This window comes from Aspergillus tanneri (genome assembly GCF_003426965.1).
Source record: "Aspergillus tanneri strain NIH1004 chromosome Unknown AapTan_3_pilon_pilon_pilon, whole genome shotgun sequence".
Lineage (NCBI taxonomy): Eukaryota > Fungi > Ascomycota > Eurotiomycetes > Eurotiales > Aspergillaceae > Aspergillus > Aspergillus tanneri.
The window spans coordinates 3,347,029-3,369,891 of NW_022984630.1; the positions used below are offsets into that span (position 1 = coordinate 3,347,029).

A 22,863-nucleotide genomic window follows, 5' to 3' on the forward strand; every position below is an offset into this window, starting at 1 on the left:
TTGTTTGCCCTGCTTGATGGAACACGCGTCTCGCTGTCAAGAAGTCCTACTAACATGCTGCTTTGCAGCATCCAATCCTCTACTCCAGCGATACGGTGTTCTTCTATACTTTTGAGTATCATATGAATCTTCCTCAACTGTTAATACCTGCCTCTGTGTCTGGATTTTTATTCTGAAGAAGACCGCGGGGTTTCTTACGCAAGCGTCGAGGCATGTCCTCAGTTTCCGGCGATCAATCTTCGCAATTCATACCACCTCAGTCTGGGCAACCGTACAGATCCTTATTTGGAGGCTCAAGCAGTCATGATGTCGCCGATCTGGGACCACTTTCCCAGCCGCAGCGGGATGCTGCCTTTGACCAACATCCACATAACGCTGTCACGGAAGATGGACCATTAGTTGATAATGGTTTTTCTGATGAGGATGCAGACTACATTGGTAGTGATGGTGATTTTTCTGGTGATGCAGGCTATTTTGATAGTGATGATGGCGGGAACTCTGTTACTCAAGACGACATTCCAAGTATCCATGGCAAATACCAGAAGAAGTCTACCCAAGAGCCAAATAGCCCCCCATCGTCACCTTCATATCGACCCAACAGATTCCGAGGTCTTGAATCTACGTGGAGAAAACTAACCGCCGGGGACAGACAGATTGCCGACGCACTTGAGAATCTCCGGGCCAGGGACCTTGCCGCCCACTTGTTTAATGCTTATGCACTCCGAGTACGTGCCGGGGAGATAGCCAGGAGAGCAGCCGGCAATGAGGAGCAACTAGATCCACTAGAGGCATTTGCCCCTCCAAAATGGTGGACAGCATGGCCCCTACCTGCAAATGAAGTTCTTCGTGGAAGTGAACATTTCCGAAGGAGAGAAGGTGAAAATCGGACACGGAAAATGCCACACGATCCTCCACCAAGTGCGGATCTCGAGGAATCTATTATTGCAGTTATGCTCAAGTCTGCAAAAGAGAGATACGAATCACGACCGTGGGATTCTGAAAACCATTCGCTGTGTAGCGTCGCGTCTCAAGAATATACCCTGAAAGACATCCAGGAAGACACCCAGGATGACAGTTCTGGCAGAGACGAAAGCATGAAAATTGAGCCTGACTCTGGCGATGAGCGTCCACTCCGCCCGGTCATGCAGGCCGATGACGAAATATCACGGCTACAGCTACGTCCTCTCACGCGCAATATAATTACTCAATTGGATCGCCTTCTGATGGGTCTTCACCATGCGCGCAAGGGTGTTGTTGAAGATAGCTCGGACAGTGAATGGCAGACCGATACGGAGAGCATCGTTTCAGGCATGTCATCCCCCCAAAAGAGGAGGGCAAGCCGATTGTCTGAAAGAAGCCAATCACGGGGGAGGAAACGCACTTGCAAATCGATCCGCGTGCCCCGGTCTGGAGACTCGATGGGGCTGGGTTCTGTCCCAAACTCGCTTCCACAATCAAGAGCCTCAACATGCTCACGAGGCCGCTCTGTTGGCAGCAAAAGCAGCATGCGGTCAGCCAGTCGTGTGCTTCCCGGTGTTCGAGACTGGAGTGAAGTATTGGGGGTAGCTTCTATGGTAGGATTTCCTCCAACCGTGGTGATGCGTACGGCCCAAAGATGCGCAACTCTGTTCGGGGAGGATATGGTATTTCGAACTTTTACCGAGGAGGCATTGCAGACAGAAGAAGAGGACGAAGAGGAAAGCGAAGAAGAGTACCAAGAAGAAGACGAAGAAGAAGAAGAAGGGGGAGTGGATGCTGCCGTTTGGGAATACGCAAAAAGCGAATCTAGAGAACCCGAGTCTTCTCTACCATTACCACCACCTGAACGCGAACGGTCACGATCCCGTGCGACCTCCCGTGCGGCGTCTGCGAAAGTCGGCTCCAATTCACGACCTACATCTAGAGCCACGTTGCGCGCTGCATCTCGAGCCACAAGCCCTACACTGAACGTTAACGAAGAGGAAGTGAGTCAACCTAAGGGCAAGGGGCCACATCGCAAGAAAGACATAATTTGCCCTATCAAGACATGCCCGCGACATGAGGATGGATTTTCGCGGCGCTGGAATCTCAATAAACATATCAAAAGCATGCATCCTTGGTACCGAAAAAGCACCGATGCAAAATCTCCTGGTGCTATGCAAACAGAAGATGAAAGTGACGCTGAATGAAGTATTCGTCCTGGGTTGTATGCACTGTGTATATTCACACTTCAGCAATGGGAGGGAAGTAATGTTAAATAGTATGTTCAAACGAGTACGTACTTAATGAGAATAGACTGAAAATAAAACAATCGCATTATGCACCCCGTAGCGCAATAGACAAGGTAGAATATACTGTATCGATATGTATCAATGTTTACATATGAGAAGCGAAATTAGCCTCTATTGGACAATATTTCCCGGAAATGTATTTATAATCGAAGTGCTATTGGTTGGTAGTGCCGAGGATAGATCGACATACTGATATAGTATTATCAATACAACATCGTATTTTACCGAGCCATCGCTCTGCCGCATAGAAGACAGGTATCCTGTAGCACCGCAATGGCAGTATATGCATAATTTTAAAGCAGAGCATCATAAATGATACGTCATAACAGCATCCCCGGTCTAGAAAACATGCACTTCGACCAAGAAGGAGAACAATCCTGCATTCTCTCCGGATGACATCTATCCACGTGACGCGGAGGTTCCCCGCCCGCCGAAATGACGAAAGCAGCTCGGAGGAAGCAAACGTCTAACCTCGATGACTTGGGGACGGACTGACTCGCCAATGTGCTATAAAGTGCTGTTCCGGCATCCATCTCGGTGTTTTCTGTGTTGGCGTTCCAATCATTCTACCTGCTGCTGAAAGACTTCCTCATCGACCAGTATACCGAGGTATCCCCCGCATCTATCTGCAGAAAGTCAGTTAGGTCGGCATTCTATCCGAGACGCTGAGGGGTTGGGAGAATTGGCCCAAAGTGAAAAAGACCTGTTTGGTATCATGGAAATACTTATTCGTCCTATTTCAAGGCAGTTTTTGAGATCCCGTCCGCGTTACCCATTCTCGATTCCCCCGCCTATTTACGCCAAACGGCTATACACGATGGGTCATACCGTGCCCCCTGTACGTTATCATGGATCTGCATGCGTCTCTTGTGGCCCCATGTTGCTGATGATGTTGCCAAATTATAGTTGAAAGACCAGTCTCTCCTTATCGAGAAGGCCTATGTCAACGGCGAGTGGGTAGGATCCCAGTCGGGACAAACATTCGAAGTCCATGGTAACCACATTCAGATCATTGTGCATTGCTAGAATGGTGCCTCTAATCCCTCATAGATCCGGCTTCGGGAAAACTCATTGGAACATGTCCTGAGTTCTCTGCTGCAGACACCGAAAAAGCCATCCAGGCCGCCACTGAGGCCTTTCCGAAATTCAGCACCACCATAGCCCGCGAACGTGCTCGTATGTTGCGTCGGTGGTACCAGTTGATGATCGATAATGCAGAGGATCTTGCCACGTTGATTACATGGGAGAACGGGAAGCCTTTGGCGGATGCCAAGGGGGAGGTGAACTACGCCGCTGGGTTTTTCGAATGGTTCAGTGAGGAGGCACCTCGCATCTATGGTGATACCATTCCTTCCTCCGTGGCCGGCAACAGGGTGATTACCCTCAAGCAGCCTGTTGGTGTCTGTGGTCTTATTACGCCATGGAACTTCCCTGCAGCGATGATTACTCGAAAGGCTGGCCCTGCTCTCGCGGCCGGCTGCACTGTTGTTGTAAAGACACCGGGAGAGACGCCGTTTACTGCAAATGCTCTTGCAGAGTTGGCTCACCGCGCTGGTATCCCCAAGGGGGTCTTCAACGTCGTGACTGCTCTGAAGAATACCCCGGAGGTGGGTGAGACCATCACCACCCACTCGGATGTTCGCAAAGTGTCATTCACCGGCTCGACCAATGTGGGCAAGCTTCTCATGAAGCAATCCGCTTCGACGATCAAAAAAGTCTCATGGGAGCTTGGAGGGAATGCTCCCTTCATTATCTTTGACGATGTGGAGGACCTTGACGCCGCTGTTGCCGGTGCCATCACTTCCAAGTTCCGGAGCTCAGGCCAGACCTGTGTATGTGCTAACCGCATTTACGTGCAGCGGGGCATCTATGACGAATTCGTAAAGCGATTTGTTGAAAAGGTCAAAGATTTCAAACTCGGTGCTGGGTTCGGAGAAGGCGTTACTCATGGCCCCGTCATTCATGGACGAGCTATTGACAAGGTCAACGAACATGTCCAGGACGCCACGTCCAAGGGCGCCAAGCTAGTTGTTGGAGGCCGGAAGGTCCCCGAGATGGGACCCAACTTCTACGACCTCACCGTCTTGACTGAAATGACCAAGGACATGTTGATTGCGTCCGAGGAGACATTCGGTCCGGTAGCGGGGTTGTTTCCCTTCGAGACGGAGAAGGAAGTGGTCGATTTGGCGAACAGCGCGGAAGTCGGTCTGGCAGGCTATTTCTTCAGCGGCAATATCAAGCGTATCTTCCGGGTTGCGGAGGCTTTGGAAGTGGGTATGGTTGGTGTGAACACCGGCTTGATCAGTGATGTTGCATCTCCGTAAGTATACCTTGTGACTCAGAGAATACCAGCAGTAACTGACGATTCGCAGGTTCGGGGGTGTCAAACAGAGCGGATTTGGCCGGGAGGGCAGCAAGTATGGAATTGACGAGTTCCTTGTGATCAAGAGTGTCACGTTCGGCGGCATGGGCGGACCTCTGCAGTCGTAAAGGGGAGCAGATAAGAATGTATCTGGTATGCGCAATTTGGATATAGACTTGATTATTTAATGGAAGTATTTCAGGAAGAGCTTGTTTGACCGTAGATGAAAATGAATAGACCTAATATACATACAATACAACATAAGCGCCTTATAACCCAGTCACAATAGAAAAATGCAGATTCCCGTTGTCGAGAAGAGACCATGTATCCGACGTAAGCACAGAATATCCCTCTAGTATCAACAATCATATTTCATCGTCGTTCGCTGTCCTCTCAGAGTGGTTCAATCCTTTCTGCTCATTCCATGACTGTTTATTTTCCTTGACGTTGTTTGTGCTTGGGATTTTTAGAACTATATCAAATCCGGTGAGCTTTTACATCGAAGAAATACCCAAATTCCCCCCAAAGATGGACTTACCAGATAATATAAACCCTATTCTTTCTCCGGACAGGCTGTTCCAAAATCCACGTTAGCTATACTAGTACCGTCGCGGTCAACCACTCCCAATTGGAACATATATCCATACCTTGCACCCATCACACAGTCTCTTCACAGACGACCGAGTCTTCATTCCCCGAACCTGCTCGACCTGACGAGCCGTCGACACGATGACACCCACGGTACCCGATTGCTGCGCCGACCTGGAACGCAAAGCCCGTAATCCATTCGTAAACGAAAGCCTTGCTAGTTGTGAAAACGACCGTGACAAAAGGCCGCTAGTCCATGACTGGTGCGACAGGGAAGGGAGAAATCGTCGGAGGGTACCGGTCGAATGGCCGATGATGGAGCGAAGAGGCGACATGGTGTAGGATTTGTGCAGTCGTCCCCTACAGAGAGAGACTGGGGTGGTTTTTTGGGCTTTCTCGAGCGTCTTGTCGGGATCGTGGTTTCCGCTGCGGTGTTGAAGTCGGAGATTTTGTATGGCCGTCCCGGAAACACTCTGATTGGTTTACAGGGGCAGCCAATCACAGGTCTGAATTTACTTATTAGTGCTACTAAGTATTTCATGGATTCATGTTAATTTCTCGATAATACCACTACTGTGGACGAGTTTACAGAATAACTGCGTCGTTGCGCGTTAACAATTCAATTGTATAATTATGCGACCAGAGGCAATTATATCTATCGTTTAATGCTCCGATCCGAACGCCCGAAATCAACGCCGAGACGAAGTTTTGCACAACAGTAAGAGTCATAAGTAATAGATAGAGAGAGAGAGAATCATCCGTTCGTTTATTGCGAGCGTAGAAACGTGCGATATGTCGGGGAATCGGTCTGCTCACTGAATGGATAGCCCAAATCATTCAAGAAAGCTTCCAATTCCTCCTTCTCGGGACTAGGACATTGGATTCCTGCAAGTACCTTGCCGACATCCCCACCATAGTTACGGTAGTGGAACAGGGAGATGTTCTGGTTCGGACGGAGCGTAGTCAGGAATTTCGCGAGGGCGCCGGGGCGTTCTGGGAACTCGAACATGAACAAGCGCTCGTCCGACACGTTGCTGCGTCCACCGACAAGGAAGCGAACGTGTCGTTTGGCCAGCTCGTCGTCACTTAGGTCCTTCGTGCTCATACCACCTCTCTCCAGCTCCTTCATGAGCTTGGCCAAGTCTTCCCGACCAGTCACCGCTGACAGGGAAACGCCCATCAGGACATCGGCGGACTCGGCCTGCGCAGAGCGGTAGTTGAACGCAGTCACCGCATGAGGAAGAACGACCTCCACCAATTTGGCAAACGCACCCGGTTTCTCCGGTATATTGACACTCAGGAGCGCTTCCTTGCGCTCTCCTAGAGCGGCACGCTCGGCAACAAATCGCAGTCGGTCAAAGTCCATGTTCGCGCCAGAGGTGATGGCCACCAGTTCCCTCTTGGTGTCCGGGCTCGGGTGCAGAGAAACATATTTCTTAAGACCGGCGAGAGCCAAGGCACCCGCGGGCTCGATAATAGACCGAGTGTCCTCAAAAGCATCCTTGATCGCAGCGCACGTCTCGTCGGTGCTGACTTGGACGATTTCATCGACAACTTCACGGGCCAGCCGGTAATTCTCCTCCCCGACATTCTTGACTGCGGCACCATCGGCAAAGAGCCCGACTTCCTTGAGCTGCACACGTGAGCCGGAACCCAAAGACTGGGCCATGGCATTAGCATCATTGGCCTCCACCCCGACCACCTTTACATGAGGTGCAATGCGTTTGAGATAAACCCCAATGCCTGTAATCAGCCCTCCTCCACCAACCGCACAAAATACCGCCTCTAGATTTTGCAGATTTGCCTGGCGTAGGATCTCCATTCCGATGGTTCCCTGGCCCGCGATCACGTAAGGGTCGTCGAAAGGAGGAATGTCCGTTAACCCATGCTGCTGCTCCAGGCGCTTGGCCTCTTCCTTGGCCGCATCGAAGTCGTTTCCATGAAGAATAACGCTACCGCCGAGGCGGGCAACATTCAAATGTTTGATGGCGGGAGTACCAGAGGGCATAACGATGGTGGCGGGGATCTGCAATTTGCGTGCAGAGAAGGCAACACCCTGCGCATGGTTGCCTTTACCACGTATTAACGCAATCATCGACAATCAGGCCTAAGGAAGGGACTCACCTGCGGAGCACGCAATGACGCCTTTCCACCGCTGCTCTTGAGTCAAATGAGCCATTTTATTATAGGCGCCACGAAGCTTGAAACTGAAGACAGGGAGTAAATCCTCCCGCTTCAACAGTACCCGACATTCTAGACGATTGCTGAGGTTGACGGCATGGTGGAGGGGAGTTTCCTCGATCACATCGTAGACTCGGGAGGTTAAGATGAGCCGAAGATACTATGCGCAGAAGGATTAATCATATTAGAGACCGCAACCTCTTCAGAGGGTGTAGATCAACAATCTCACATCTGGATATCCGTTGGGGAGTAAGAATGCATCTGGAATTCCCCAGTTGAGCCCAAACAGCTTGCGGTCGTCCCGCTCCGACTGGGGGGAATATTCATTCAGGTGCAGGGCTAAGTTGCTCATCTGTGCAGACACCGGAGTCGCGACGCCAGTGGTGGATGAGTCCTCGGACATTGTGCAGGGCTGTCGCGGACGAAATCGAGACAGCGATAGTGAAGTCAAAAGAATCAGTGACTCTTCCAGAAGTTTTCCGTGATCGGAGCGGAATGGGTTATGTCATCAACCCTGACCCTGAGCCCTAACTAAGAATGCAATGGGTCTTGCCAGTAACCTTAGATTCATAGAAAGTCCTCAAATTAGTGCTCCATATTGTATGGGGATTTATTGGATGACTGTCATATCATCAGCAAAACTTGGGCCATCGGTCTTGTTTGGGACGATATACGTAGTGGTTTGCCCAAAATCGGAGCCAATGCGGCCTGTAGCCAGCCTAGAATTGAGCCTGCCATAACTTAGTCCAGTGTACAGTATACTCCCAGCATTCGACAGCTGTAGACCACTAGAGAGTTCCTCGTATTCCTTCCAGCCCAAGGGAGAAGAGCTACAGGATCGTACGATCAATCCATCAATCGTCAGCGCTAACAGATACTAACAAATACCGTATGGTATGGTATGGTACGGAATGGTTCCGAAATATGCAATCCGAATATTCTTCGTCGCGACGTCATGTCTACAAAGCCTTTTCTCCTGCATCTTTGCAAAAGTGGAGAAGAGTTCTGAAAAGGTTAGTGTCATTCGTACTGCTAATTCGTACAGAGATTATTGAGCTGATATGTTGGGAAGATACTGACTAGAGCTCGGCTGGCCGCGGCATTCAACATCATACCACCTCTCTCCAATTCGCTCCTCTCCAAGTCAGTATTCACTGCCCCAGAGCTGAATTGGCATCAACGATACGTCTGGCTTGCATCATGTCTAGCGAACCTCTCCCGTCATCTTTGGATGATAATCCGTATGTACCTAGACCCTGTTGGTTTAGCTAGAAGGAGCGACAAGTGTGGGGATGCTAACGCTCAGGTGGAAATTTTACCAGTCAATTCCAAGAAGAAACTTCACTTCAGAAGTTCCGCAGACGACTCAAAGAAGAACCTTTGATTCCACTAGGTAATCCAATAAAGTTCCGAATTATGTCATGTGCCTTTCAGGATCAATGCTGACGTTTTCATCGGACGACAGGATGTGCCGCCACCTGTTATGCCCTGTACCGAGCCTACCGGTCCATGAAGGCCGGCGATTCGGCTGAGATGAACAAGATGTTTCGGGCCCGTATCTACGCCCAGTTTTTCACGCTTATTGCCGTGGTTGCAGGAGGCATGTATTACAAGACGGAAAGACAGCAGCGGCGAGAGTTCGATCAAATGGTGGAGGAGCGCAAGAGTCAAGAGAAGCGGGATGCATGGCTGCGTGAGCTGGAGATTCGTGATAAAGAGGATCAGGGCTGGCGGGAGCGTCATGCTACCATCGAGGCGGCGGCCAAAGAGGTAGGCAAGATGCCTGCTGCAAAATCGATGCCAGAGCAGGATGCTGCTCGGTCGGTGGTTGAGTCCTCGGATCGGAAGTCGATCGGAGTGTTGGATGCCGTCAAGGAGTTGATGTCGCGGCAAAAATAAGGGTTCAAGAAACGATTGAAAGTAGCTGGTATTGTGTCATTCCTCTTTGCATTTGGGTATCATATTGTACATATACTATATACATTGAAGGGTTATTTTGCATGGGATCATCTCATCTCAAGGTCTTTTCCAATGTCATCTTGACGATCATCTGCAACGCAACCATATCTCTCATCTTAATAGTGCCATCAGCCGACAGCCTGTTCGTCAATATATCGTCTCATGGTATCGAATTCTGATTTTCCTGTCTGTATGACATTAGCGAATCGCCGAAGATGTAAGGATATTGACCTACCGAGAGCAAGTACCGAATATGTTGCTATCGAGAAAATGTTAGTCATAAAACCACAGATTGCAAGGTCTCAACTAACTATGTCTGTTACATTGCGATGCCTCTCAAACTCATGGCGAGCGTACGTGCGCAATTCATCCCGTGTGGACGACGGCGGAATTTCTTTGACGTCAATGAATTAGCCTGTGCGAGATTCCATAATTGGAGAGACAAACTGTTCAACGATCGAATAATATCACGCCAGAGCCCGAGCACTCGCTGTCTTTGGATGAACTGAATATCCTTAGTGACATGTTAGATCAGGCTGGAAGATTTACTAACATGATCCAAGCTCACTGCCGGCTTTCTCAGCTTCGATGGCTGTCCGCGGGAAACGGCTGCGAGTAATTGGACAGAAGGCCGCATTTCAGGCGACAAATGCCACAAACTCCATAGACAAGGGACTGTTCCTCAGAAATTGGCAAGCTGAGCGCCGGAGGACAGGATGAAGATACTGGGAGGCACAAGGCGGAACCAAAGGCGGTGAGATCTGCTTTGTTGTACCGTCTTGAAATATTTCCGTACCATACACTACCAGAACAGGGGAAATACGCAGGAACATGCATGGAAAATGAAGATGAGCATCATGGTATTATGGAGTGGGTATAGCGAATGGAATCAAGACCTAGTAGCCTGTATGTTTGCGTCCCCTTCCATCGCGGACCTTGACACCCTAGCAAACCTGCTTAACATTCAGGAGACAATAAATGGTCCACCATCTATCACGTGATGCGTTCCTGATTCCCCAAACTTTTTTTTCTCTTTTCGGCTGCAGAAAAAGTCGGGGATTTCCATCAGCACTCGATCAATTCCCGGTGTGGGTGGACGATAGTCATGAGGTGTCCTTCTCTTACACGGCTGCAATGCCATACTGTCCCTGGAATTGTCAGATCTCCCGTCCGTCTCCAGTCTCAGAACTTCCTGTCGCAACGGTTGCGATGCGCGTCAACGGCAACTCTGCGGACACCCACTGCTGCTCAAGCTTATCAGTCTGTGCTGAACAGGCGGTTACAACAGAGAAGGAATGCCTCGTCTTCTTCCGCCGCTGCTGTGTACGTCTCTTTTACTCTATCTTGACGTGCTTTGCCAGTCCCTCGAAAAAAATAAATACCTGCATAAATAAATTTTAAAAATGCCAAATTGCTAATTTGTCGTTATGTAAACAGTCTTGAAGCCGCCGCCGCGACCCCGGAAACCTTGTCCCAAGAGGCTATCATTGAAAACCTCAATCCTGTTGAGGCGGAGCGTCTGTCCAGAGTTCGGAATATTGGTATTGCTGTAAGGAACCTGGTGGGAGCTCTCTATTATGGCAACCCGCAATCTGACTTGGCCAATGATAGGCACACATTGATAGCGGCAAGACCACATGTACGGAGCGAGTCCTCTTCTATACAGGTCGTATCAAGGCCATCCATGAAGTCCGTGGTGGCGATAAGGTTGGCGCAAAAATGGATTCCATGGATCTGGAGCGTGAAAAGGGTATCACTATTCAATCCGCTGCTACATTTTGTGACTGGGTGAAGAAGGACGATGAAGGCAAAGAGCACAAGTATCACTTTAACTTGATTGATACACCTGGACACATTGATTTCACAATCGAAGTGGAAAGGGCGCTGCGTGTCCTCGATGGCGCGGTCATGATTCTGTGCTCTGTTTCTGGTGTTCAGTCCCAGACGATCACCGTCGACCGTCAGATGAGACGTTACAATGTTCCTCGAATCTCCTTCATCAACAAGATGGACCGCATGGGTGCCAATCCTTTCAAGGCTATTGACCAAATCAACAGCAAGCTCAAGATGCCCGCCGCAGCAGTCCAAGTGCCTATCGGGGCTGAAGACGAATTCGAAGGTGTTGTCGATTTAATCCGAATGAAATCCCTGTACAACGTTGGTCCTAGCGGTGAAGAGATTGCGGTGAAGGATGAAATCCCCGAGAAAGTCAAGAGTATCGTAGAAGAGAGGAGGCGAATGCTCATCGAAACTCTCGCCGATGTTGATGATGAAATGGCAGAGCTTTTCCTGAGTGAAATTGAGCCCACTGAACAGCAGATCAAGGAAGCCATTCGCCGCGCGACTATCGGCTTGAAGTTCACTCCAGTATTTATGGGCTCTGCTCTGGCAAACAAGTCTGTACAGCCCATGCTGGATGGTGTCGTTGACTATCTTCCTAATCCAGCCGAAGTGCAAAATCTCGCCCTCGATAAGAAGCGTGACGAAGCCTCGGTGAAGCTCGTCCCTTACAATTCTCTCCCACTGGTCGGACTTGCCTTTAAGCTCGAGGAAAGCAACTTCGGCCAGTTGACCTACATTCGTGTCTACCAGGGAACCCTGCGCAAAGGCATGAACGTGTTCAATGCGCGAAACGATAAGAAGGTCAAGATCCCTCGGATTGTGCGAATGCACTCGAATGAAATGGAAGAAGTCTCTGAAATCGGAGCCGGTGAAATCTGTGCCGTCTTTGGTGTTGATTGTGCCTCCGGTGATACCTTCACGGACGGGCAGCTGGGCTACACTATGTCGTCTATGTTCGTTCCTGAGCCTGTCATTTCGCTATCTATCAAACCCAAGAGCTCTAAGGATGGTGCCAAGTTTTCTAAGGCCATGTCCCGTTTTCAGAGAGAAGATCCTACCTTCCGAGTGAGCTACGAAGCCGAAAGTGAACAGACTCTCATCTCTGGAATGGGTGAATTGCACCTTGACATCTACGTCGAGCGTATGCGCCGTGAGTACAATGTTGACTGCGAGACCGGGCCTCCCCAGGTTGCTTACCGCGAGACCATTGGCCACCGTGTCGAGTTCGACCACCTTCTCAAGAAGCAGTCGGGAGGTCCTGGTGACTATGCCCGTGTGGTTGGCTGGTTGGAGCCTTCGGAGAAGCTTGAGGAGAACAACTTCGAAGAACAGATCGTCGGTGGCAGCATCTCTGAGAAGTTCCTCTTCGCGTGTGAAAAGGGTTTCCATCTCTCTTGCGAAAAGGGTCCCCTCATCGGACACAAGGTGCTTGGAACTAGGATGGTCATCAACGACGGTGCCACCCACATGACGGATTCATCAGAAATGTCTTTCAAGAACGCCACCCAACAGGCCTTCCGCAAGGCATTCGTGGAGAGCAACCCGTCGGTTCTCGAACCCATGATGAAGACCGTAGTGACCGCGCCTGCTGAGTTCCAGGGTGATGTGATCTCACTCCTGAACAAGCGCAATGCCACCATCAACGACTCCGAAGTGGGCGTCGACGAGTTCACCGTGTATGCTGACTGCAGCTTGAACGGCATGTTCGGCTTCAGCAGCCACCTGCGTGCTGCCACCCAGGGTAAGGGTGAATTCACCATGGAGTTCAGTCACTATGAGAAGACGCAGCCTCAACTCCAGTATGTTGCCCCGCTGTCTTTCTGTTTCGTGCATCATACTAACCATATCTTCTACTTACAGGAAGGAACTCATCCAGAAATACCTGAAGGCCCAGGCTGACCGACACAAGAAATAAACAAGACTACCTGGTCGCCTAATGTTTGGCTAACACGTCTTTATTTCAACGTTGCAGGGCACGTACTCATCCACAGGATTACACTCTACACCAAATGACTGAATAGCAGATAATGGAGTATGAGCGTCTCACTTTTGTCCCATTTTCTCCTTTTTGGTGCAGATTTTTACTATTACTATTTTCGGCTCGAAAGACATGAGAGCGATGTATTATTTGCCAATATAGAGAGTCTAGACAGGATCACGAAGATATTATTCTCTGTCAATTGGTTATTTTTGGGCTTTCGGTTCGTTGCGAAGGATACTGTATGATTGGAAGCGGGATAAAAGCAGTTTGATATCTGGGAAATAGGCTGCAAAAATGTACATAATATCAGTCTCTTGTTGATTTAGCATCTCCTCTCATTACATCTACGTACAAGATAAGGATGGGTTTTATTCCTGTTATTCCCACTTCTGTCTTGGTGCAAAAGCAATCTTCAGTGGATTCTAGCGTTCGATTCTTACCTGAATAATGATGCAGCATGATTCATTAAATTCATCTCGGTGTTGGCCTTTGTAATTATGTCCTGGGCATGATTTGGCGAAATCTTCTATATGGAGAGCCACTTATATATTCAAACCCTATTCTTCAAAAGCCCTGAGGACGGCAAGAGCCGCAGTAGAGTATGTGGCGACGTGATTATGCCCTAAATCATGTCAGTGAATTCAGGGGGCTTGTCACCAAGGTTGTTAATAGTTGAGTCTTTTAACTCACCCCCGAAGTTGACGCGTTCCCACCTGACCCTTTTGACAGCTCCGGTTCCCTTCGGAGACCTATTTTCCCAGAGGAATACTTCATTAGGGCCGTTGACGTCCTTTTTCTGCAGCACAATAGTACCCGGGGCATCCCTTTTATCTTCCCCCGTCGCAGCAGTCCAAACGCGACGACCTTCGTACCAGGGGATTTCGACATCGTTCCAGGCATGTACAATGGTGAGGTCCAACTCTTTGCTCGCATATCCGGTGGAGGAGTCGTTCTGCGCGGTCGGCCCAACCCCTGTCAAGCGCGCGACTCGCGCCGTCGTGTCCCAACGGTCGACAATATGACGTCGGGCCCAGTTTTGAACGCGAGGGTAGCCCATGAGCGGCGAGAGAATTGGCGGCGTAATGCCCTTGAAACTGTACGACTCGACCAGGTTGGTCAAATTGCTGAAGGACGCCACCAGGATCACTCCTGCAAAGGGCTCGGGATCCTTGAGGGCCGGCTGGATGGCACTGGGGTCCAGCGACCCAAAAGCAAAGCGTTCTGCCACGGCTGCACTCACGGCTGTTCCCAGACTCTGGCCTAGAATGACAATCCGGGATGGGGAGATCTTCAAGGGGCCAGCGGTCAGGAAGTTGATCAAGGACACGCCATCCGTAATCAGGCCCTCCTCCGTTGGTGAGCCCGTGGACACGCCGAATCCGCGGTAGTCGATAGCGAATACATGGATCGGATGAGAAGGCTCAGACAAACCCAACAGCATACGGTAGGTATCCGGTCGTTGGGCCGAGGCGAGGTGAGCTGCGTTGCCGTGGACTGCCGGAGAGGAGATCGGAGATCAGCGTCACATTTTCGAGGTTGTTTTCTCCCACGCAGGATTGTTTACTTACAGCTGACGACCACCCTCGCGTTAGGGTCATTTGCCAGGAGCTTAAATGCGGGTGTTTTGGTATAGTCCTTGGCAGGACCAGACGGCTCGTTCGCTTCCAATTCTTCTTCATGATCTCGACACAGATGCGGAGGGATCAGGTGCCATCCGTAGAGCGTTTCATTGTCCGGGGTTACCAGATTGAACGGCTGAACCTGGGTTTCTAGGAGGGTGCCATTAACGACTGTTGTCCGAGTAGCTCGTGTTCATGCATTCTACCAGCCACGTACTCAAGAACCCAAAAGACTCGACACGATTGACATCCTGCCATGCCGTGGGATTGATTTTATTTGCGTAGAGAGCACTAGACAGACGGTCAGCGCCAGGATGCATTCAGCATGCGTCTATACATACAAGCGTTGAACCCCGGGAAAAGTCAAGGAACAGACCAGGCCCACGTAAACGAGACCGGCTGCGGCTAGAGTCCAATAGGCCTTTTTGAAAATGGGAAGGAGCTCGACCATGGTTGGGGAATGGAATGAGATACAGAAGAGAAAAGGAAAGACCCGAGAAGATGATAGACTTCACCATGTGATGTCAGTGTCAGTGCCCGATCGGGAAGACTAGCCGCTTTTCTCTCCTTCCGCGTTTCTTTTCTTTTCATCTTTTCATCCTCTCCCATCATCATCATCCGTCGCCATGTTGGCCTCGTTCCCCTCAATCGCTCGCTGTTAATCACTCTTCATCATGGCTCAGAAACGCCGCCTGTCTGCGCGCGAGCGTCGCGAACCTGCGGCAAAGCGACGAGTCTCCGAGGCTACGCCTCAATCCCAACCCCCGTCCTCGAGGAGAAAGGCCTCGACACCTACAGCGCCTCCATTGCCAGCTCCAGCTCCCGAGATTGTCGAAAAACCTCTTCCGACGAAAATTAAAGATGGGGAAGGGCTTCCCATCTTGTCCTCACCGCAGCCGGCGACCCTGTCCCCCAAGGAATACCAGTCTATAGCCGAAAGGTAAGGCACTGAATGGACTCGTCTAGTAGGCTTTCAAATGGAGGAGAGGAACTAACTTTGGGCGAATCAGTGCGGTTCTCTTCGCCTCGTTGGAACGATCGAAGAAGAAATGGCTGAGTGACGGCATCCTGGTGCGATATTGGACCAAACCTAAGAAGACCAAAAGGGACCAAATCGAAGGGAAAAATCCGCCCAAGGAGTCCATGTCCAAGGTCGGTCCCTGCAATATCGTGGTCGGCCCTCACCTCTTCGACGCCATGATTTATACTGTCAAGGATCCCAATGCGCCTCCGCCGATCCAATACACTCCCCCCCAGCGGCCCATGGTACACTATGGGCATCCGAATAACTTCCAGCAATACCATCCCTATCCGTCTCCGGCACCCCCCCCAAATGGACGACAACATCCTTCTCAGACTCCTCCCTCACATGCGCCTTCTCCTCAACCAGCCCATCATCTTATCGGCCATCCGCCACCTCCTACTCCGGGAAGAACCCCAACTCATCCTCCTTCCCGGCCGCCTCCCAGCCCTCAGCCTGCACAGAGACCATCCCCGTCGCAACATCCACAGCCCCCCCAGCCGCCGAAACCAAGCCCAGATCCGGTCATTCAGATGCTTGCCACCCGCGCAGCTTCAGACCCCGACCTCAAGGCTTTGATGAGAGTGGTGGCTTCGAGTAAGGCGTCACAGGAGCAACTGCGGGCCTTCCAGGCCCACATCGATGAGCTCAATGCCATCATCCGTGCGAGGGAGCAACAACAGCAGAGGCAGCAGCAACAACTGCAAGCGTCCCATGCTTCCACTCCTGGCCAGTCTCAACCATCGCCTCGGACACCGCAGCAGACCCCGCAACCTGCGCAGCAGTCTGGGAAACAGTCCGCTCAGCAGCAACAGCAGCAAGCGCAGTCGTCGGCTCCATCACGGCCGCGGGAGCAGCCGCTTCCACGAGTCGAAGTACAGACTCCAAAAGCGCCAGCATCTGTCACTTCCCAAGCCACCTCGAGCTCGACCGGTCCGCCTCCAACCCCCTCGTCACAGAAACCGGATGCCACCCCTAAAGTGAAACAAGAACCTACGGCTGTAACGAGCCAACCGCCTCTTGCTCATCCATCCTCAAGTGCTAAGCCGACGAGTCCGACGGCTCGACCGATGCCACCGTTGCCACAACATCAAGGAGCGGGCCCGCGGCCAGGGCCCCCATACCAGCAGCAGCCGTACCCAAACCACCCGGCTGCAATCCAGTCCCGACCGCAGCAATACGGATCTCCAGCTCCTTATTATCGCCCTGCACCTCCTCCCCCGCCGCGGCAGAACTACAAGTCGGTGGTCTTTGAATTCACATCACCACTCACGCCATATGGAAGCAGCACTTCTGGCCATGCCGGCTCCGGGGATCGGTACCTTTTTCCCGAATTTACGATCTTGGAATGGCTTCCAGGAGGGAATACAGTCCTTGCATCGTTCTTGCTTGTGAAGAAAGTGGACCCGAACGCGCCGTTTCCCATAGAGACCGCGTCAGACATGGGAAACTCCCGCAGCAAGGGAAAGTCAGCACCCAGGTCGAAAAAGTCGGAGAAGAATAAAGGCAAGGCTACTGCCACCGAACATGGAAAAGAAACGCAAAAAGAAGACGGAAAGGCAGGCGAAGAGAAAGACGCCGTCAACCCGCCATCTACGCAAGATCCATCTGCGACCACGGAGTCCAAAGAGCCTACCGTCGACGGGGGCAAAACAGCAAGTGAACCGAGCGAACAAAAAGGCCAAACAACAGCGACTCCCAGCAAAGCGGATTCTGATAAACAGCCGGCCAAAGACAAACCGGATGATACGAAAAACACTTCTAATCTGAAAGAGTACTACCAACCAGTTACCTTCCGCATCCACAGTACCAACCCCAAGGTTCTAGAACCTTTGACTCGCGTCGTGAAACCTCCAGAAGAGGTCCGCAAATACATGAATGAGGTTATGGATCGCGCTGAGCGCGCTCCTGACGGGTTCCTTGCATTTCGTCTTCCCCGGGAAGAACCTGGCGAAGGTCCTGAAGTGGAGGAGAGCAAGAAGGGCGGGACTCCTGTTCCAACAGGCCAGAATCGGGTATCCCGGGGCAAAGCTGCTGTTGTTGCTGATGATTCGGAAGCGGAGAATAGCGAGATTGTCGAGGAAGTGGAAGAGGAAGAGGAGGAAGAACTCAGAGATTTCTATGGCCCTCCAATGGGCCTTATCTCAGTCAGACCCTAATGCCATTGCTGGCAGATGGATAGCTGTAATTTTCTTGGACTCTGCCTAGCACCGTCCTGCAGCTGTGCTTCCGGGGTCACTATTTTAAACCACGCCCATATATACAGCATACTCGCTCAAATAAGGAATATAGTGACCTTCCCATCTTTCCATGCATCGTAGGAGTTGTTCAGTACTGAGAAAGGGTACTGAGAAAGCATTAAATAAGTTCAAAAGAAAAGCATTCCACACTACAAAACTCCCTAAAAAACTCTCCCAAAACCTAAAGAACGCCACAAGTCAGGCCAGACAACTGAGGTCATTCAACCAATGCGACACCAACACCTCATCTTCTAAGCACTTTGCCTGGGTCGCCCAGTACTATCACCAATCAACCCAGCTGTCTCCAGAAGCCATCTAGCGCTCTCAGCGGCGCTATCTCCCGCGCCCGCTTTCAGATTCAAATTCCGTCTTCTCTCAGCTTCTCTGGCTTCGAACTCCCATCTCGCTTGCTGTAATTCGGCAGCGCTCTGACCCGGCTCCGACGCGGTCGAGGTCGACGGATCAGGCACAAGACCCCAGATTTCGAGATTGTAGATGTCAATATGGGTGCGAGTGGTCGAGGTGTCCGAGGGTCCGCCGGTAGCAGGGGGTAGGAATACGCCATTCTGACCAATAGGGGAGACGTGGAAATTCGCGGTTTCGAGACCAACGTCGATGGTCAGACTGCCTGCACCGAGAGGCGAAGGGCGTAATTGCTGGGTGCGAGACGAAGGAGGGATCTGACACCCAATGGAGATGCCGGAGTGGGTTGAGAAATATGCCGTAGGCATGTTGGGTTTCTGTACAGAGGGGGATGAATTTCCCTGTAGGACGAGATGTTTTCGCGATAGTTGGAATAGACACGGAAGTGTGGACGGTTCTGTTGGCTTGGTGGAATGCGTCGTCAAGGTTCCGGATTTCCAGGGCTGGGGTAGAAAGGCGCCTATTGTGATTGGGGTTTCCTGATCCCGGGATGACCCGGAAATGTAGCCTTCGAGAAGGAGTAGAGTGCCTGATTGCCAGGTGAGCACGTTGTGGGAGAAGGATGTCAAGGAAGTGCCATGTCCCGCGGTTGAAAATACCGGGTGCAGGCGCGTGTTTCCACGGAGGAGGTTCTGGTTGGAGGTGGTCGAGGGAAGGAAGAATGAAAGATGAGATATAATGCTGGGGTTCAGAATCACGGATTTGAAGCTACCAGGGAGCATGACAGATTCCGGAAGTGGTAGAAGTAAAGTCTCTGACGCTTCCTTGGATGATGATGCTGCTGCTCTAGGGTCATCTGGAGACCGCTTTTGGGATAAATCTAGGTTTTTACTGAAGAGGAGATGCTCAAACAAAGGCGTCAAAGGATCAAAAATAAACGGCAAGGAGGTTGATATGGTCTTAGCAAATGTCACGTAGCTGATGCCTCCGGATTTCTCCTGTGGGAAAGCCGCCAGGAGGTTATCAGCTTCTTTCCGAACACTCTCCATGCGGTCTTTGGACAAATCCGTTGTATATATCTCCACAGACTGGGTCGATTCCAGAGGCGAGATAACAAGCAGCAGCATCAAGAGACGGCGGAATGTAGCAATCGAGATCCGAGCTTCGTAGACAGCCTTGTCAATGCGAGAGTCGTGTCTAAACACCTCGATGGCATCCAAGGATTCCAACGCAGCAAGAGCAAGATCGTCGTCCTCGTCGTCTTCGTAGCTGTCATTAGCCGGCTCATCAATTGAGAAACCCATAGCATGGGACTTGACAACCGGAGAATCACCACTCCCATATTCCTCGACAGTTTTGTTAGGCGTTGGGTGACGGTCGACATCCTTCCGGCCAACATCGGCAAGACTACCAAATAATAGTCTAATCCGGTCTTTACTTGCTCGTCTCAATACTTTCCCATATCGTTCCGTCAGCAGCACAACCACTTTCACCATGGCCTCAAACGTCAGAACGCTCGGAGCCAACGTGTTTTGAAACGGAAATGCGCCAAGATACGAAACCATGCGAAAGATCACGGGCCCAGCATCCAATGGACAGTCAGCATCACTGCTATCTGGAATACCCAGGAAGTCAGAAAGAGTTTTCTCGTTCCAATACTTCATGCCACCCTGGTCCGTTGCGCGGCTGAAGAAATTGTCCTTGAAATGTGCGAGTTCCAAGGGGGTGAAGCATTTAGTTGCGAAACGTTCAGCGAGCGCAACGCTCAGCTCTTCTACACCTTTTGTTAGTTCCATTTGGTCCCTTCTGGTCAGATATTTCCCGAAGGTCCTATCCCTTGACATCCCTTGATAACACCGCGTACGACGAGGTGACGAAGTACTAACCTGGCGAGAACGCTTTGCCGGGATATTCAGACGATGGACCTACACCCATCTTGGTACTATCAACAACTGCAATTCTAGTGTATAAAATTTCAAGAAATGGCACAAGCCGTCTAAAATATATAGGGTCGGTATGGTAGGCAAATCAACCTCCAAGTAATCGAGATCAATAAACACTCAGACCCAGTGCTAAACGGAGACCGTTCTAGGAGCCTATGAAGAGGAAAGGATCCGCTGATGAAGCGTATCACCCACGATAAAGGATCTTGATCTATAGAATCGGGGTCCCTCAAGTTGGCCAAGCATTCTGAGGAGGTGTTGATGCAAGACATAGTGGACGAGGCGACAACGACGTCACGGATGCGGATACATGGCGGCCTTGGCGCTCGGGGCATGTCGGCTATTTTAGGCAGTCGTTCGGTCATCGTCTTCTCCCACTTATGAATGAAATTAAGACATCATTATCTTACAACTACATATTGATAACTATCCCAGCCAGACCAAGTTTTCATTTCGTAACTTCTTGACCACCCCTTGTAGCGTAATAGATACAGCATCACTACTAGATACAATGCGAGAAACACGACACTACAGCATAACAATACCAACCCCTCCAGTCCTTTTCTCATCAGGCAAATTCTTCTCATTCACTCCCCCGGGAACTGGCGCAGTCCGGTAATTATAGAGATAGAAATGCAGCTGGCCGTCACCGGCGCCGAATTTGAGCTGCTCCAGGAACAGCGGGTTGTCCAGGAGGGTGAGTGCGTTGAACACGTCGAATTGAGCCTAGAATGATGCCAACATCGATTAGTCTTTTCCGAAAGAAAAAGAGAAAGGAACCCAGCAGGTATGTACCTTCTTGGCCAGAATGAGCGCATCATTTATCAACAGCAGGAGCCGCTCCTTCAGAATCTTAGGGTCGTCGGTGAACGCGGCCTCGGTGGCATAGTAATACAGGTAGGCCGCACGCACGCACTGGTGCTTTGGGTGCTGGATCACGGTGGACTCTAGGTTGTAGAAGGAGAAAAAGTCGGTGATCTTGTGTGTCTCGGAATCCTCAACGACATACGACCACACCACCTGCTCTTTGTCCGCGTTATCTTTATGTACCAACCAGTGCTTGATTTCTTCTCGGGAGAAGGCTTGGTTCATGGCCAAGCGCCGTAGATAGCGCTCCAGCAGATCATGAACGGCATCGACGTCCTTCAGCTCCATCGGCCGGAGACCTGGGGTGGACGTGTTACTGGGAAGATGATTTTTGGTGATCTGACGGGCCTTTGTGGAACCGTGAGGCAGGGGCGAAAAGCCCACTTCGTAAAGCTTCAACCAGTCCAGGGGACGGTGGTAGTATCGGCAGGAGCTTATCGGAGTGGGCAACACCACACCAGCAGTATAGATAGCCTGGTAGATTCCATTCAGATAGCACCGACGGGTGATCTCTTTGATCAGAACCGGGGTCAACCGCTTCGACCGGAGTTTCTTGTGGATGCAAAGGAAGTTGATCTCCGTCACCTTGATCTTCTGGTCACGAACACGGATTTCTGTCGGCACACCGCAAATGGAGGCGACCAGTTTCCGGGACTTGGTAGCGCGAACACCCACATGCCATTCCTTCCGCCAACCGGGGGACATTAGAGCCCTAGATCACGACGATTGTTAGCATTTTGAATCCAGGGTATCAATGCGTGTCCTTGCGCAGAAGGGGGGTAAGGGCATATTCCGATGTCCATACCAATGTAGAAACGATTCCGAATATCTGAACCGGAACATTGCATTGTCATCCTCCACGTAATGGTACGTCAGCAAATCCCACAGCTCCCGCAGCTCCGTCTCGTTCGTCAGATCAAGGGTCGTCCATTCAAACCCTTCAATCAACGGATCCGGTTCTTTGGACACCTTCTCCGGGTCGATCATCTTGATAGGACCTCCGGTGGCGCTACTGGTGTCCTCGAAATGAGGCACCGGCTGCGTCTGCCAGAACTTGTACGAAGCAATGTCCTTCTGGTTCTTTCCGGTGACGGAGAGACCCGTCAACAGCTGGGCGATATCCATCTTGCGCAAGGCCTCTGCCGCTTTTTCTCTGTCCATTCCGACCATCTCATTCTTCAAAGCGGGGTTGTTTTCTAGAAGGGTTTCCGCCATCTGAGGGGTGATCTTTCCCAGGGGAGTGGCATCGTTGGAATTGTTGTTGGAAGGGTTGGGGCTAGGAGCTGCGTCGCCCTCAGATGTAGAATCTTGGGGCGCCTTGCCCTTGGTATCCTTGGAGTCAGGCATGGCGTGGGCGCGATGGTGAGGAGAAGGAGAGAATGGCGTTCCGTGCGGGAAGGAAAGCGTGTGGAGCTTTTGTCCGCCCCACGTCACTTTACTCCCTCATGTATTTCCTCCACCACCTTCTATATAGGTGTCCACCCCGAAATGAATCGTTTCTCATTGGGGGGACGGTGGCCATCACCGTCAGACGCTGATTCGAGTATCTCAACGATTAATCCTGAATCGCTTGGTGTGGCGCATACAGTGGGTGGTGTCGCCCACAGTCTTACCTCGGCAGTGAGCA

General features: G+C 51.0%; 10 protein-coding genes across 10 annotated transcripts; 5 read left to right on the forward strand and 5 right to left on the reverse strand.

The window, feature by feature from the left end:
* Positions 1-212: 212 nt before the first annotated feature.
* ATNIH1004_004914 (uncharacterized protein) lies at positions 213-2,168 on the forward strand (the record flags this gene model as incomplete). The annotated part of the gene is made up of 1 exon (XM_033569578.1): positions 213-2,168. One exon carries the CDS (start codon positions 213-215, stop codon positions 2,166-2,168), a length of 1,956 nt encoding a protein of 651 aa, XP_033428384.1.
* Positions 2,169-3,087: 919 nt separating this feature from the next.
* Positions 3,088-4,760, forward strand: UGA2 (NAD-dependent succinate-semialdehyde dehydrogenase; the record flags this gene model as incomplete). Its single annotated transcript, XM_033569579.1, has 5 exons — positions 3,088-3,108; positions 3,177-3,264; positions 3,321-4,102; positions 4,130-4,590; positions 4,643-4,760. The coding sequence occupies 5 exons, from the start codon at positions 3,088-3,090 to the stop codon at positions 4,758-4,760; spliced, it is 1,470 nt and encodes a 489-aa protein (XP_033428385.1).
* A 237-nt stretch (positions 4,761-4,997) lies between these two features.
* ATNIH1004_004916 (50S ribosomal protein L36) lies at positions 4,998-5,555 on the reverse strand (the record flags this gene model as incomplete). The annotated part of the gene is made up of 3 exons (XM_033569580.1): positions 4,998-5,088; positions 5,171-5,205; positions 5,280-5,555. The coding sequence occupies 3 exons, from the start codon at positions 5,553-5,555 to the stop codon at positions 4,998-5,000; spliced, it is 402 nt and encodes a 133-aa protein (XP_033428386.1).
* Positions 5,556-5,986: 431 nt separating this feature from the next.
* ATNIH1004_004917 (threonine dehydratase, biosynthetic) lies at positions 5,987-7,804 on the reverse strand (the record flags this gene model as incomplete). Its single annotated transcript, XM_033569581.1, has 3 exons — positions 5,987-7,290; positions 7,345-7,561; positions 7,631-7,804. 3 exons carry the CDS (start codon positions 7,802-7,804, stop codon positions 5,987-5,989), a joined length of 1,695 nt encoding a protein of 564 aa, XP_033428387.1.
* Positions 7,805-8,601: 797 nt separating this feature from the next.
* Positions 8,602-9,300, forward strand: rcf1 (respiratory supercomplex assembly factor RCF1; the record flags this gene model as incomplete). The annotated part of the gene is made up of 3 exons (XM_033569582.1): positions 8,602-8,642; positions 8,724-8,794; positions 8,867-9,300. The coding sequence occupies 3 exons, from the start codon at positions 8,602-8,604 to the stop codon at positions 9,298-9,300; spliced, it is 546 nt and encodes a 181-aa protein (XP_033428388.1).
* A 1,165-nt stretch (positions 9,301-10,465) lies between these two features.
* MEF1 (elongation factor G) lies at positions 10,466-13,117 on the forward strand (the record flags this gene model as incomplete). Its single annotated transcript, XM_033569583.1, has 4 exons — positions 10,466-10,683; positions 10,798-10,909; positions 10,972-13,001; positions 13,063-13,117. The coding sequence occupies 4 exons, from the start codon at positions 10,466-10,468 to the stop codon at positions 13,115-13,117; spliced, it is 2,415 nt and encodes an 804-aa protein (XP_033428389.1).
* A 623-nt stretch (positions 13,118-13,740) lies between these two features.
* ATNIH1004_004920 (alpha/beta hydrolase) lies at positions 13,741-15,253 on the reverse strand (the record flags this gene model as incomplete). The annotated part of the gene is made up of 5 exons (XM_033569584.1): positions 13,741-13,805; positions 13,874-14,677; positions 14,752-14,952; positions 15,020-15,093; positions 15,144-15,253. 5 exons carry the CDS (start codon positions 15,251-15,253, stop codon positions 13,741-13,743), a joined length of 1,254 nt encoding a protein of 417 aa, XP_033428390.1.
* A 223-nt stretch (positions 15,254-15,476) lies between these two features.
* On the forward strand, positions 15,477-17,982 carry ATNIH1004_004921 (uncharacterized protein; the record flags this gene model as incomplete). Its single annotated transcript, XM_033569585.1, has 2 exons — positions 15,477-15,742; positions 15,813-17,982. The coding sequence occupies 2 exons, from the start codon at positions 15,477-15,479 to the stop codon at positions 17,980-17,982; spliced, it is 2,436 nt and encodes an 811-aa protein (XP_033428391.1).
* A 332-nt stretch (positions 17,983-18,314) lies between these two features.
* RTC5 (TLD domain-containing protein) lies at positions 18,315-20,222 on the reverse strand (the record flags this gene model as incomplete). The annotated part of the gene is made up of 1 exon (XM_033569586.1): positions 18,315-20,222. One exon carries the CDS (start codon positions 20,220-20,222, stop codon positions 18,315-18,317), a length of 1,908 nt encoding a protein of 635 aa, XP_033428392.1.
* A 675-nt stretch (positions 20,223-20,897) lies between these two features.
* On the reverse strand, positions 20,898-22,583 carry NMT1_1 (glycylpeptide N-tetradecanoyltransferase swoF; the record flags this gene model as incomplete). The annotated part of the gene is made up of 3 exons (XM_033569587.1): positions 20,898-21,095; positions 21,165-21,948; positions 22,042-22,583. 3 exons carry the CDS (start codon positions 22,581-22,583, stop codon positions 20,898-20,900), a joined length of 1,524 nt encoding a protein of 507 aa, XP_033428393.1.
* Positions 22,584-22,863: the final 280 nt, after the last annotated feature.